Source organism: Heteronotia binoei, chromosome 21 (assembly GCF_032191835.1).
Source record: "Heteronotia binoei isolate CCM8104 ecotype False Entrance Well chromosome 21, APGP_CSIRO_Hbin_v1, whole genome shotgun sequence".
Lineage (NCBI taxonomy): Eukaryota > Metazoa > Chordata > Lepidosauria > Squamata > Gekkonidae > Heteronotia > Heteronotia binoei.
The window spans coordinates 14315124-14328948 of record NC_083243.1 but is presented as its reverse complement, the minus strand read 5'-3'; the positions used below and the strand labels follow the sequence as shown (position 1 = coordinate 14328948).

The following is a 13825-nucleotide window of genomic DNA, read 5'->3' as shown; positions in this document are numbered from 1 at the left end:
CCCCACCCACCTCACAGGGTGTCTGTTGTGGGGGAGGGAGGTAAAGGAGATTGTGAGCCACTCTGAGACTCTTCGGAGTGGGGGGCGGGATATAAATCCAATATCTTCATCTACCTCACAGGGTGTCTGTTGTGGGGGAGGGGAAGGTAAAGGAGACTGTGAACCGCTCTGAGACTCTTCGGAGTGGAGGGCGGGATATAAATCCAATATCTTCATCTACCTCACAGGGTGTCTGTTGTGGGGGAGGGGAAGGTAAAGGAGACTGTGAACCGCTCTGAGACTCTTCGGAGTGGAGGGCGGGATATAAATCCAATATCTTCATCTACCTCACAGGGTGTCTGTTGTGGGGGAGGAAGGGAAAGGAGATTGTGAGCCGCTCTGAGACTCTTCGGAGTGGAGGGCGGGATATAAATCCAATATCTTCATCTACCTCACAGGGTGTCTGTTGTGGGGGAGGGGAAGGTAAAGGAGACTGTGAACCGCTCTGAGACTCTTCGGAGTGGAGGGCGGGATATAAATCCAATATCATTATCTTCTTCAATAACTGCAGTTACGCTTGGTAGTGGTGAAAAGTGTCCTCAAGTGGCAGTCAACTTGTGATGTCCACATGGTGCTCACAAGGCTAGAGATGATCAGTGGCGGTTTGCTATCATCTGCTTCGGCATAGCAGCCTCCCCTGGTGGTCTTCCATCCAATCAATAACCTTGCATGATCCTGCGTAGCTCCCAAGATCTGACAAGATAGGGTTAAGCCCAGGCCATTCAGGTCAGGGCAAGTTTATACGCCTGCCTCTGAGATTATTTTAAGTGACAGCATCCTCCTAAATCCCATCATGACCTCTTCGATCTGATCAGGATGCTCTCCTTGCATTAATCTGGGCTGTGTGAGCGTGTTAGAAAACTATGGTTTTTGGAACGAGATTTTAAAAGATTTAATAGGAATTTAATAATATGGTTTTATCTTCATTTGAGAGGCAGTTTGGTTAAGTAGTGGTTAAGCGTGCGGACTCTTATCTGATTCCCCACTCCTCCACTTGCAGCTGCTGGAATGGCCTTGGGTTAGCCATAGCCAGGGCTTTTTTTTTTAAGCAGGAACTCCTTTGCATATTAGGCCACACACCTCTGATGTAGCCAACCCTCCAAGAGTTTACATCAGGCCCTGTAATAACAGCCCTGATGTAACATCAAGGGGTTTGGCCTAATATGCAAAGGAGTTCCTGCTACAAAAAAAGCCCTGGCCATAGCTATCGCAGGAGTTGTCCTTGAAAGGGCAGCTTCTGGGAGAGCTCTCTCAGCCCCACCCACCTCACAGGGTGTCTGTTGTGGGGGGAGAAGATACAGGAGATTGTAAGTCGCTCTGCGTCTCTGATTCAGAGAGAAGGGTGGGGTATCGATCTGCAGTCTTCTCCTTCATTTGTTAGTGAATTAGTTGTTGATTTGGCATCTTTGCAACCCACCCCGCAACTCAGAAACGGCCAGGATGGAAAGTCAAAACATGGTGTGTGTAGGGTTTTTTTTACTCACAATTTGGAGTCCGCAAAAGACCGAACTAAACACTGGTCCTTCTTCACTGCTATCTCATCGCTGCAACTGGGGGATAAGACCTGAAATTTCAAAACATCACACTGAGGATTTGGTCTGTCGTTCCCAACTTAAAGAGGTTAACTTCCAACCTGTGTCAGAATTCCAGAGGTGCCCACAGGTTCAAAAAGGCGGGGGACCGCTGGTTTCAAAGAATCAAATATGTTATGAAAGCTCCATGTAGAGAGGCAGGGTCTCCCTGAATGCCTGATGCTGCCAAGAGACCATAAGAACATAGAAAAGCCATGTTGGATCAGGCCAGTGGCCCATCCAGTCCAACACTTTGTGTCACACAGTGGCCAAAAATCCCAGGTGCCATCACGAAGTCCACCAGTGGGGCCAGGACACTAGAAGCCCTCCCACTGTTGCCCCCTCCCCACAAGCACCAAGGATACAGAGCATTACTGCCCAGACATAAGAAAAACAGGTTGCTTACCTGTAACTGATGATCTTTGAGTGGTCATCTGTGCAGTCACACACCTCTGAGCCTCCAATAGCTCGCCTAAAGCTTTGTTTGGCGTGCTTTCCGCTCGCCCTGGCGAACAGGCATTGACTGCGCATGTCTGGAGCGAGCGGGAGGCGCCATTCCCACTCAGTTTCTTCCAGCTGCTACTGACAGTCTACAAAGGTGAAAACCAAGGCAGAAAAAGCCAGCAGAGGGGAAGGCTGGGTGGGCGTGTGTGACTACACAGATGACCACTCGAAGATCATCAGTTACAGGTAAGGAACCTGTTTATCTTCATCGTGGTCTCTGTGCAGTCCCACACATGGGTGACTAGCCAGCTGAAAGTCAAAAGGAAGGTGGGTGCTGGCAAGAAAAAAACATTTCCATACTTACAATGTATGCATGCACTCACCTGGGGTGATTTCAGTGGAAGATGGACCTGAGGACCGCTTGGCCGAAGGAGGCGTCCCGTCTGACACGAACATCCAAGGCATAGTGCGAGATGAACGTGGAAGGCGAGGACCATGATGCAGCAGCACAGACGTCCTCTAAGGAGACACCCTCCAGGAAGGCCGAAGAGGTCGAGACTGCTCTAGTCAAGTGAGCCTCAAGGCCTTTAGGTAAAGGTTGCTTAGCAACTTTGTAACACAACCGGATTGCAATGGATACCCACTTAGAGAGTCTCTGGGTAGAAATTTTTCATCCTCTTTGAGGATTGCCATAGGCCACAAATAAGTTAGGGTCCTTACGGAACGGTTCTGTACGAGAGAGGTAAAAGGACAAAGCTCTTCTGACATCGAGAGTGTGTAGAGCAATTTGTCCAGAGTCTTTAGGATTAGGAAAAAACGTGGGCAAGGAAGTAGAAGTTGAAAGATGAAATTTCAATACAACCTTGGGTAAGAAAGCAGGATCCGCTCTCAGGACCACTTTGTTCCTATGAAAAACTGTATAAGGTGGGTCAGAACGGAAGGCACACAAGTCACTGGCTCGCTTGCCAGAAGTGAGAGCAACCAACAGGGCAGTCTTCCAAGAGAGAAGATTAAGGTCCACAGTGACCAAGGGTTCAAACGGGGTTTCCATAAGTTGTGAAAGAACTAACGACAAACTCCAAATTGGCACAATCGGTTTGATAGGAGGGTGAAGGTGCAACATGCCCTTGAGGAATGATTTGGACAGTCTATGGGAGAAAACAGTCTACCCGTCAATAGGCTCGTGGAAAGCAGAAATGGCTGAAAGGTGAACCTTTAAAGAAGAATAGCTGAGCCCCGACACTTGTAGAGACAGCAGGTATTCTAGGATCGAAGGGAGAGGTACAGACTCTGGATCAAGTTGTTGAGAGGATGCAAAGGAGCAGAAGCGCTTCCACTTACACTGGTATGAGCGCCTGGTAGAAGGTTTTCTAGCGTTCATGATAACTTCCGCTACTCTCGGTAGTAAAGATGTGGCCGAATTCTCCAAGCTGTAAGTCCTAGAATTTGGGGGTTGTGGTGCCATACCTGGCCGTGATCTTGGGACAGGAGATCGTCTATCAGGGGAAGGCGGCGATAAGTGTGATGAGACATTTGAAGGAGTCTCGTGAACCACGGTTGCCGTGGCCACCATGGTGCTATCAGTATGCAGTCTGTACCGTCCCGAGCAATTTTGAGTAGAGATCGGGTAATTAGAGGGGTTGGTGGAAAAAGATAATGAAGAGGACCCCTCCAGCTGTGGAGGAAAGCATCGTTGCCTCTCCTGGTATAAAAGAGAGGGCATTTCGAGTTGTCCTTCGTAGCAAAAACTTCTACTTTTGGAGTCCCGAAGCATGCAAAGATGCGATGCAAGTAACGTGGATTGAGGGACCATTCGTGGTCGTCTATGCGAATCCTGCTGAGAGAATCGGCCAAGACATTCTCTATCCCTGGAAGATTAATGGCAGTCAGGTAGATGCTGTTTTTGATGCACCATTCCCAAAAAAGGATGGCTATGCGGCACAGACGGATAGATCTGGTACCGCCCTGCTTGTTCACATAGAAGACCATGGCCATATTGTCGGTTGTGATCTGGACATGTCGGTTGATTACAGATGGAAAGAACGATTTAAGAGCGCTGTGAACGGCTATGAGTTCTAGGCAGTTAATGTGTATGGCCCTCTCGGGGGCAGTCTACAGACCCCTGACAGTCTTGTCCTCTGAGTGGGCTCCCCATCCCCACTTGGAGGCATCTGTTGTCACGATGACAGACGGAGGAGGAAGAACAAAGGGCATTCCGCAAAGTAAATTGTCTGGTACTGTCCACCAAACAAGGGAGAGCCCTCTGAGGTACAGTGAGAACGGTATTCTGTGGCTGTACGTATGGATGGTAGGCACGAACAAACCAAAGCTGGAGATGTCGCATGCACAGTCTTGTGAATCTAAGAACCGAGGTTGTTGCGGCCATGAGGCCCAGAAGACATTGGATGGTGATTGCAAGTTACGTTGGGGTACGTATGACCTCTTCGGCCAGGGACAGGGTGGTGTGGGCACTATCCCTGGGAAGAAAAACTAGATGAGGTGATGTGCAGAGACGAGCACCTATGAACTGTAGGTTCTGAGTTGGGGAGAGGTGAGACTCTTAAGATCACTACAACTGTCAGGGAGTCTGCTGGTTGCCTTTTATCGTAGTTCCATTGAGAGCATTTTATCTTACTGCCTCTGCGCGTGGTTTGGGAGCTGCACGGAAGCAGAGAGAAGGGTGCTCCAAAGAGTGACGAGAAGAGCACAAAAGATTTGTGGATGTTCTCTCCCCTCATTGGTGGATCTGTATAATATGGCATGTAAAAGGAAGATACAAATGATCCTAAGGGACCATACACATCTGGGCCATTTGCTTTTTGAGATCTTACCGTCAGGTAGACGATATAGAGTGTTGAAGGCTAGGACAAACAGATTTAAGGACAGTTTCTATCCAAGTGCTGTGGTTAGGTTAAATGCAGGGTTATGAAGGATTATCTGTTTTAGATGTATTTAATGGTTTTAATGGTTTTAATGGTTTTATGAATGTTTAATGGTTTTATGAATGTTTATTTAATGGTTTAAATGGTTTTAATGGTTTTATGAATGTTTATCCGTTTTAGATGTATTTAAATGGTTTTAATGGTTTAAATGGTTTAATGGTTTCAGATGTATTTAAATGGTTTATGAATATGTGTGTTTGATGTGTTGGTATGTTTGTGGAAGAGCACCTCATTTCGTTGCTCTCTTTTTGTTGAGAACAATGACAATAAATTCATCTATCTATCTATCTATCTATTTGGTAGCATTCACACACAGGCCCAGGGAGGCGAGAAGAGAGTGTGTTGTTTTGAGATTCTTCGCCAGTTGATGTGCTGTAGGAGCGATGAGTAACCAGTCATCTATGTACGGGAACACTGGAATGTCACGAAGGTGCAGAGCAGCTGCCACCACTGCCATGTACTTCGTAAACACTCTGGGCGCAGTAGACAGTCCAACGGAAGAGATAGGTACTGAAAGTGATGATGTCCCATGGCAAAACGAAGATATTTGCGGTGTTGAGGCCTGATGGTCACATGGAAATAAGCATCCTGGAGATCCAGGGATGCCATCCAGGAATCCTGCAGAATTAGAGGAAGGATGACTTGGACGGAGATCATTCTGAATTTCTTGTAGACTATCCGCTTGTTTAGTCTCCGGAGATCCAGAATGGGTCGTTTGCCCCCATCCCGCTTGGGCACCAGGAAATATCGTGAGCAGAACCTGTCCCCCGATGGTGAGGAGGAACAGGTTCTATGGAATTTTTTTGGAGCAAGTCCAGAATCTCTTTTTTGAGATGAGGAGAGGGTGGAGTAATGGTGAAGTAGTGGTGAGGTGGCAAAACGAACTCGATTGCGTACCCTAGACTGATTATGGTGAGCACCCAAGAGTCCGTGGTGATTGAGCTCCAGGTTGGATAGAACAGGAGAAGATGTGTTTGATAGCAGGGATTCAGTTGTTGAGTGAGATGCAGAGCGGAGTCAAAGAGACTGATTGGCAGGCTGAGAAGACTTCTTTGTCTGGTGAGAGCGTGGCCTCTGTTGGAAGGGTTGCTTTCGTTGGGGGGTGTTCCTCTTCCAGTAATCGAATTGCTTAGGAGAGCGTTGACGCCTCTGAAAAGATGGTCTCCAAGGCTTAGGTCGATTGAACTGCTGGGAGGCTGGCTGAGAGACTCTAAGGCGCTTCAGCCTCTTGCGGCCGTCATCTACTGAAGTGAGGACTTCATCAGTGGATGCATGAAAGAGGCCAAGACCATCAAAAGGTAAGTCTTCGATTTTTTGTTTAATATCGGGTTGCAGGTTCGTTGACCTCAGCCAGGCGGGTCGATGCAATGCCACCAATGATGCGAACACTCTAGATGAGCAGGAAACGGCATGTTTGATGGTGTTAATCTGCTGTTTCGAAACTCGTGATAGCTCAGAGACTAAATTAGATGCAGCTCTCTGAGAAGTCTCTGGCAGAGAAGGAATGAGAGGAGTAAATTGGTTGGCGAGATTAAATGTATATGCTGCAAAATAAGGCAAGTAATTATTAAGATTGGAATTAGTGGAGGCAAGGTTGTAAATCTTGCGAGCCAAGGTGTCCAACTTCCGGCCCTCACGATCGGGAGGAGTAGGGTGCCTGGATGGTTCGGCTTTAGTCGCTGTGCACCATTATGGAGTTTGGAGCAGGATGGGAGGCTAAAAATTTAGAATCAGGAGCATGTTCTCTGTACAGGGGAGTCAAAGCGCTTCGAAGTAGGTGGAATCGAAGCAGGTTTGTCCCAGGCCTCACGCAGACCTTCCAAGTGCACTGGCAACACAGGTAGGAGAGACCCCGCTGGGAAATCTGCCTGAACCAGATTGTGGACTATGTTAAGAACCTTGGGTGAGTCGGAAGGAAGAGTAACATTCAAGGTTTCAGCCATGGTAGTAATCAGGTTAAGGTAGGCCTTCGAACCGTCTGATGGAGAAAGACGGGCTGGCTGCGTGGAATCCGAGGCAGGAGAGCCAGGAGGATCTTCGGAGTCAGAAGAGCCTGAGCTGTCCCCGTCAGATTGGGATTCCTCGGTTGCAGGAGAGATCAGAGGCTTGGTAGGTGCAGACGTGGATGCACGTTCCTCGGAAGGTTTAGACTTTTCTTGTAAGGAAGTCAAAGTCATGGCCGATGTAGAAGTCGTGGCCGGAGCAGCAGATACGGTGGTGGAAGCAGTGCAGGGTATAAAAGGTTCTCGGTACCGAGTAGGTTCACGGACTCGAAGGGCTTCATGGTCTCGAGAAGAGAGATACTCCGGGTCTCGGGTTCGAGAAGGCTCGCGGAGTCACGGATTCCAGGTGTTGATACAGCAAAGTAGGTGTTGTCCGAGCGGCAGAAAGGAAGAAACTGAGTGGGAATGGCGCCTCCCGCTCGCTCCAGGCATGCGCAGTCAATGCCTGCTCATCAGGGCGAGCGGAAAGCGCGCCAGAAAACACTCTAGGTGAGCTATTGGAGACTCCGAGGTATGGATCTGTTGCCTGCAGCAAGACCCATGTGTGGGACTGCACAGAGACCACGATGAAGATCATAAGAGAAGCCATGTTGGATCAGGCCAGTGGCCCATCCAGTCCAACACTTCATGTCACACAGTGGCCAAAAAACCCAGGTGCCATCAGGAGGTCCAGCAGTGGGCCCAGGACACTAGAAGACCTCCCACTGTTGCCCCCCCGCAAGCACCAAGAATACAGAGCACCACTGCCCCAGTCAGAGAGTTCCATCAATATACTGTGGCTAATAGCCACTGATGGGCCTCTGCTCCAGATGTTTATCCAATCCACTCTTGAAGCTGTCTATGCTGGCAGCCGCCACCACCTCCTGTGGCAGTGAATTCCATGTGTAAATCACTCTTTGGGTGAAGGACTTCCTTTTACCCATTCCAACCTGACTGCTCAGCAATTTCATCTGACTCTGAGATGATTTGCGAGTGGCCCCCCAAGATTCTGCCGTGGGGCCTCCACAGGGTTTAATTCGGCACTGGTCTGGTGTGACCTCTGACTAAATGTAATGACAAGCTGTAGTTTGATGGGAATCAAGGAGGCTTAGAAACTCAAGCTGTGCACAGAGCAGGAGAGAGTCCCAAAGGCTTGCTTTTGTAATGGCATCTGAAATGGTTGTAAGTACTTAATACATCATGCTTACTTCAGCAAATACAAAAAAATCAAGAAAGTGTCCCTCATGAAAGCCCTGTGACCTATGATGCTGACATCATCAGTGTTCCCTCTAAGCTGAGTTAGCGTGAGCTAGCTCACAGATTTTTAGCTTCCAGCTCATACATTTTTTGTATTAGCTTTGGAAAGATGACCCCCAGGGCACAATAATTTAGGCAGTAGTTCACAACGTAATGCCAGCAACTCACAACCAGTAGCTCACAAAGTAGAATTTTTGCTCACAAGACTCTGCAACTTGGAGGGAACATTGGTCGTAATGTTATGCTGAGCAATCCCTGGTCACAGAAGGGAAGCGGCATACGTATAAAGGGGATCAGAAGATCTGAGCTGCCTTCCCTTCACACAGCACAATATCTTGAATCCTGCAATCTGCATCTCCTAACCAAACCCAAAGCTCCTCCCCTTTCCTGCTCATTCTACCACCTAGGACAATTTACACTAATGGAGGGAGAACTTCATAGCACAGAGGAAGCATCTCCAGGAACTGCCAAGGTAACTTGTAATGTAACAACACCCCACTGTTACCTGCCTATCCCCAGGTCCAAAGGAGTTCACGGTGAGCTTGATGCCCAGCTAAGAGGGGCCATGGTTCAGTGGTAGAGCACCTGCTTGGCAAGCAAAAGGTCCCAGGTTCAATCCCCGGCAACTCCAGTTAAAAAGAACAAAGCAGTTGGTGATGAGAAGCCCCTGGAGAGCTGCTGTCAGCCTGAGTAGACAATACCAGTCAGATTTTAAACCCAAGTTTCCTTTTTTGAAAGTTCTATTTACTTCCTGTAAGGAATGGAAGCCAGTCTGCACGGGACGACTGGGTGTGATTGGCTTCAGCCGGAGGACCCTCCCTTGAATGCAGGGAGTGGTTGCAGCTTTAAAAGGGTTTTTTTCCTCTCCCAAGCAGCAGCTCTGAGTCGGAAACAGACGCTTTTCCAAAGGGGACCATCACAGTTCCCACCCCTTTCTTCGAGTTTGTACAACCCGATCAGTTTGTTTCATTGTCTGTCTGCTTGCTTGATGATACTAAGTATTTTATCGCTTTTGTACGATTTTGGACTGGGGTGTTTATCTGCTCAGCATACACCCCCTGAACTGTGAACAGCTGTCTCTTTTTAATTCAATTAAAAATGAAAAATTCCTTTTTCGCTGGTCAGAGTTCTTTGCCAACTGCCTCTTTACACGAACCCAGAGGTCCTTGAGACCTGATGTCTCATTTAAAAACCTGGTTTAAATGGAAATCAATGGGCTTACACTGGAATAGCTTTGCAGAGACAGACTGCATGGAAACGTTCTTGCTCGGCTTGCTTACATATGAATACAGAGACCAACGATACTGCATAATTCACTAAGCAGAAATAATTGTACAATACCAAAGGCACATGGCACTGCATCTTTAGGGAGGGACAGTGGCTCAGTGGTGGAGCATCTGCTTGGGAAGCAGAAGGTCCCAGGTTCAATCCCTGGCATCTCCAAAAAAGGGTCCAGGCAAATAGGTGTGAAAAACCTCCGCTTGAGACCCTGGAGAGCCGCTGCCAGTCTGAGAAGACAATACTGATTTTGATGGACCAAAGGTCTGATTCAGTATAAGGCAGCTTCATATGTTCATATCGTGCCCTTGAGCATTTCTCTTTAGTTCCAACCAGGTGTCTCAAATGTTAAACAGCTACTATGGAACACATGAAGCTGCCTCATACGGAATCAATTCTTTGGCCCATCGAAGTCAGTACTGTCTACTCAGACTAGCAGCAGCTCTCCAGGGTCACAGGCCGAGGCCTTTGACATCACCTATTACCTGGTCCTTCAACTGGAGATGCCCGGGAATCGAACCCAGAACATTCTGTAAGCCAAAGAGTAGCTCTACTGCTGGGCCACACATACGCACACGCGTGTTCCCTCCAAGATTAGTGTGAGCTAGCTCACAGGTTTTTAGCCTCTGGCTCACACATTTTTGTCTTAGCTCAGGAAAGATGCCCCCAGAGGAAACTAATTTAGACAGTCACAACTTTAATGCCAGTAGCTCACAAAGTAGAATGTTTGCTCACAAGACTCCGAGTTTAGAGGGAGAGAGGGAATGTGTGTATACACACACAGGACTTTTTTTGTAGCAGGAATTCCTTTGCATATCAGGTCACACTCCTCTTATGTCGCCAATTCTTCAAGAGCTTACAGGGCTCTTCGTACAGGGCCTACTGTAAGCTCCAGGAGGACTGGCTACATCAGGGGTGTGTGGCCTAATATGCAAAGGAATTCCTGCTACAAAAAACCCCATGCACCACACACATACATATATACGTATATGCGTGTGCGTGTGAATATCTTGGGGTTTTGTTTTTTAAAAACTTCAGGGAGCTTATTATTGTAACAAAAACAAAGCATCAAAATAAAAGAAATATTAAAAGAGCTAAACAAATCAGCATTCATTCAAAGGTCATTTCAGAGGGCAGCAGCGTTTGGTCTGCAGCAGAACGGCTTCTGATGAAGGGAGCTCCAAGTCTCAAATGCTCATCACCTGAAGATCTTGTTGGTCTCTAAGGTGCTGCTGGACTCAAATCTTGCTATCCATCCAAAGGACAGATGAATTTCAAGCAGCCCACCCTGGCCGTCTTGTAAGAACATAAGCAAAGCCATGTTGGATCACGCCAATGGCCCATCCAGTCCAACACTCTGTGTCACACAGTGGGGCTAGAAGCCCTCCCACTGTGCCCCTCCCCAAGCACCCAGAATACAGAATCACTGAGAGTTCCAACAATACACTGTGGCTAATAGCCACTGATGGACCTCTGCTCCATATCCAATCCCCTCTTGAAGCTGGCTACGCTTGTAGCGACCACCACCTCCTGTCTTGTCTAACTATTCAGGGCTTTTATGAAGCAAATTGGCAATGTATTGTAAATTATTTATATTGTTTTAAAGTTGAAAATAAAAAACTGACCACTGTATATGTCTGCAGTATACATTCTTTAAAGCTATTTCATACCAGTCATATGATGATTTTTCTTTTTAAATACTCAACATTTGTCTATTTTTTCAAAGAACCTGAAAGACTGCTGGGAGTATTTTTAAAACTTTTAAAGAAGAAGACTGCAGATCTATACCCCGCCCTTCTCTCTGAATCAGAGACTCAGAGCGGCTTACAATCTCCTATATTTTCTCCACAACAGACACCCTGTGAGGTGGGTAGAGCTGAGAGGGCTCTCACAGCAGCTGCCCTTTCAAGGACAACTCCTGCAAAAGCTATGGCTGACCCAAGGCCATTCCAGCATATGCGAGTGGAGGAGTGGGGAATCAAACCCAGTCCTCCCAGATAAGAGTCCGCACACTTCACCACTACACCAAACTGGCTCAATGCTATACCGAACCCAACTCTATGCCCCGATAAGAGTCCCAAAGACTCTTCCCCTCCGAAATCTTGTGTGTGTGTGTTGAGCACACTTTATCATGAGCGCCCTAAATATTCCTTACTTACCAAAGCCGGATACCAGTCTGCCTTGTCGGGGCTAGACGTCACGCTGACAACTTTGCCGAGCATTTCATCGTTAAGGCGTCTCTTATCGTCGTCCTCCTCTTCGCTACTTTCCTCTTCTTTTTCATCTTCGTTACTAGAGGATTAAGCGCACAGAGATTTAGGCAGCCTGATCAGGAAGATAACAGCCAGAGAGAACGTAACCTTATTGCTCATAACTGTACATGGGGCTCAAAACGTCAGGAAATGTTCCTCTAAAGCTGTCATGCTTGGGGAAAGGGGGCGTGAAAACCGAACGAAGCCTACTAAAGTACTTAGATGCTTGCAAGTCGGGAGTTCCCGAAGCTAGAACCAACAACCTTCAGATCTTGAACTACTGTCCCGTGTATCTCATAGCTGCAGAGTTCCTTGGGAAGTGGTAAACACACAAAGCTGCCTTATACTAAATCAAACCACTGGTCCATTAAGGTCAATACTGCCTACCCAGGCTTGGAGCAGCTCTCCAGAGCAGGGGTGTCGAACTCAATTGTTACGAGGGCCAGATCTGACATAAATGAGACCTTGTTGGCCAGGCCAGGCTGTGTGTACCTATTTAAGATTAGGAAGCAGAGACAGGGGGTTTTTTTGAGCAGGAATGCACAGGAACGCAGTTCCGGATGACTTGGTGCCATGGGGGTGCGGTCCAACATGCAAATGAACTCCTGCTGGGTTTCTTCTACTAAAAAAAAGCCCTGTGTGAAACAATGGTGACATCAGGGTGTGTAGCCAAATATGCAAATGAGTTCCTGCTGGGCTTTTTCCTACCAAAAAAGCCCTGAGCAGAGATATAAAGGACACAGACAAACATGACTAAAGTTTTTTTTAAAAACCCTTAAAATAAAACATGCTTAAAACATTAGCACTTGCTGTTCTTACAAGGTGCTTTCTTTGTATTTCTCCCATGGGATCCAGGGAACTGGCAAAGGCAGCTCTGGCTCTTTCCCTCCCTCCCCACGGAGGGCCAGGAGGGGGGGAGGAGCCTCAGCCAGTGGAGAAAACAGAGGTTTTGCTCTGTAAGCTCCTGTGCGATTGAGCAAGCCTTACAAAACAAGTTGAGCTGCAGAAGGATGCAAGAGACAGGGAGAAGGAAGCAGATGACAGCCAGTTGCTTGGGGACCTGATAGGAGGCCTGATTTGGCTCCTGGGCTGCATGTTTGACACCCCTGCTCCAGAGTCTCAGACAGACCTTTCACCTTACCTACTGCCCAACCCTACCTGGGACCATCTGCATGCAATGCAGGGGCTGTTGTGCTGAGCCACAGATGGTCCCCTAAATGGTCCATGAAGTTATTGGATCATTTAAAATGGATACATACAAACTTATGAAGCTGCTTTACAGTGAATCAGACCTTTTTGTTTATCAAAATCAGTACTATCCGCTTAGACCGGAAGCATCTCTCCAGAGTCTCAGGCAGAGGTCTTTCACATTACTCGCTGCCTGATCCTTTTGACTGGAGATGATGGGGATTAAAACTGGGGCCTTCTGCATACAAAAGAGAGGCGCTTCCACTGAGCCATGGGTCTTCATTCTCCACCTACCCAAGCAACCTCCATTTGCTCATGCTGACCTGAAACGCCTACAAAAACGCCTTCTGGGTGAACAGTTTTGCAACAACAGTCTCAGCCATGTATGCCTGGCTCCTGCAGGCCAACCGTGCTCAATTTCCAACATTACTGATGAAGTACAGCTTCTTGAAAATTAGGTGTCCTTTCTTTCTTGATTAAAGAGAGAGAGAGCGCCAGTTTGGTGCAGTGGTTAAGTGCGCAGACTCTTATCTGGGAGAACCGGGTTTGAAGAAGAAGAAGAAGATATTGGATTTATATTCCGCCCTCCACTCCGAAGAGTATCAGGGCGGCTCACAATCTCCTTTACCTTCCTCCCCCACAACAGACACCCTGTGAGGTGGCTGGGGCTGGAGAGGGCTCTCACAGCAGCTGCCCTTTCAAGGACAACCTCTGCCAGAGCTATGGCTGACCCAAGGCCATTCCAGCAGGTGCAAGTGGAGGAGTGGGGAATCAAACCCAGATAAGTGTCCATGCACTTAAGAAGATAAGAGGAAGATGATATTGGATTTATATCCTGCCCTCCACTACGAAGAGTCTCAGAGTGACTCACA

General features: G+C 47.7%; 1 protein-coding gene across 1 annotated transcript in view; it reads right to left on the bottom strand.

The window, feature by feature from the left end:
- ARID4A (AT-rich interaction domain 4A) overlaps positions 1 to 13825 on the bottom strand; it is a 120660-nt gene that overhangs the window by 76999 nt on the left and 29836 nt on the right. The window contains exons 8-9 of the mRNA XM_060263165.1: positions 11673 to 11805; positions 1524 to 1603 (exon numbers count right to left, since the gene is read on the bottom strand). Of these exons, the coding sequence (XP_060119148.1) occupies positions 1524 to 1603; positions 11673 to 11805 (213 nt within the window). The remainder of the gene's footprint in view (positions 1 to 1523; positions 1604 to 11672; positions 11806 to 13825) is intronic.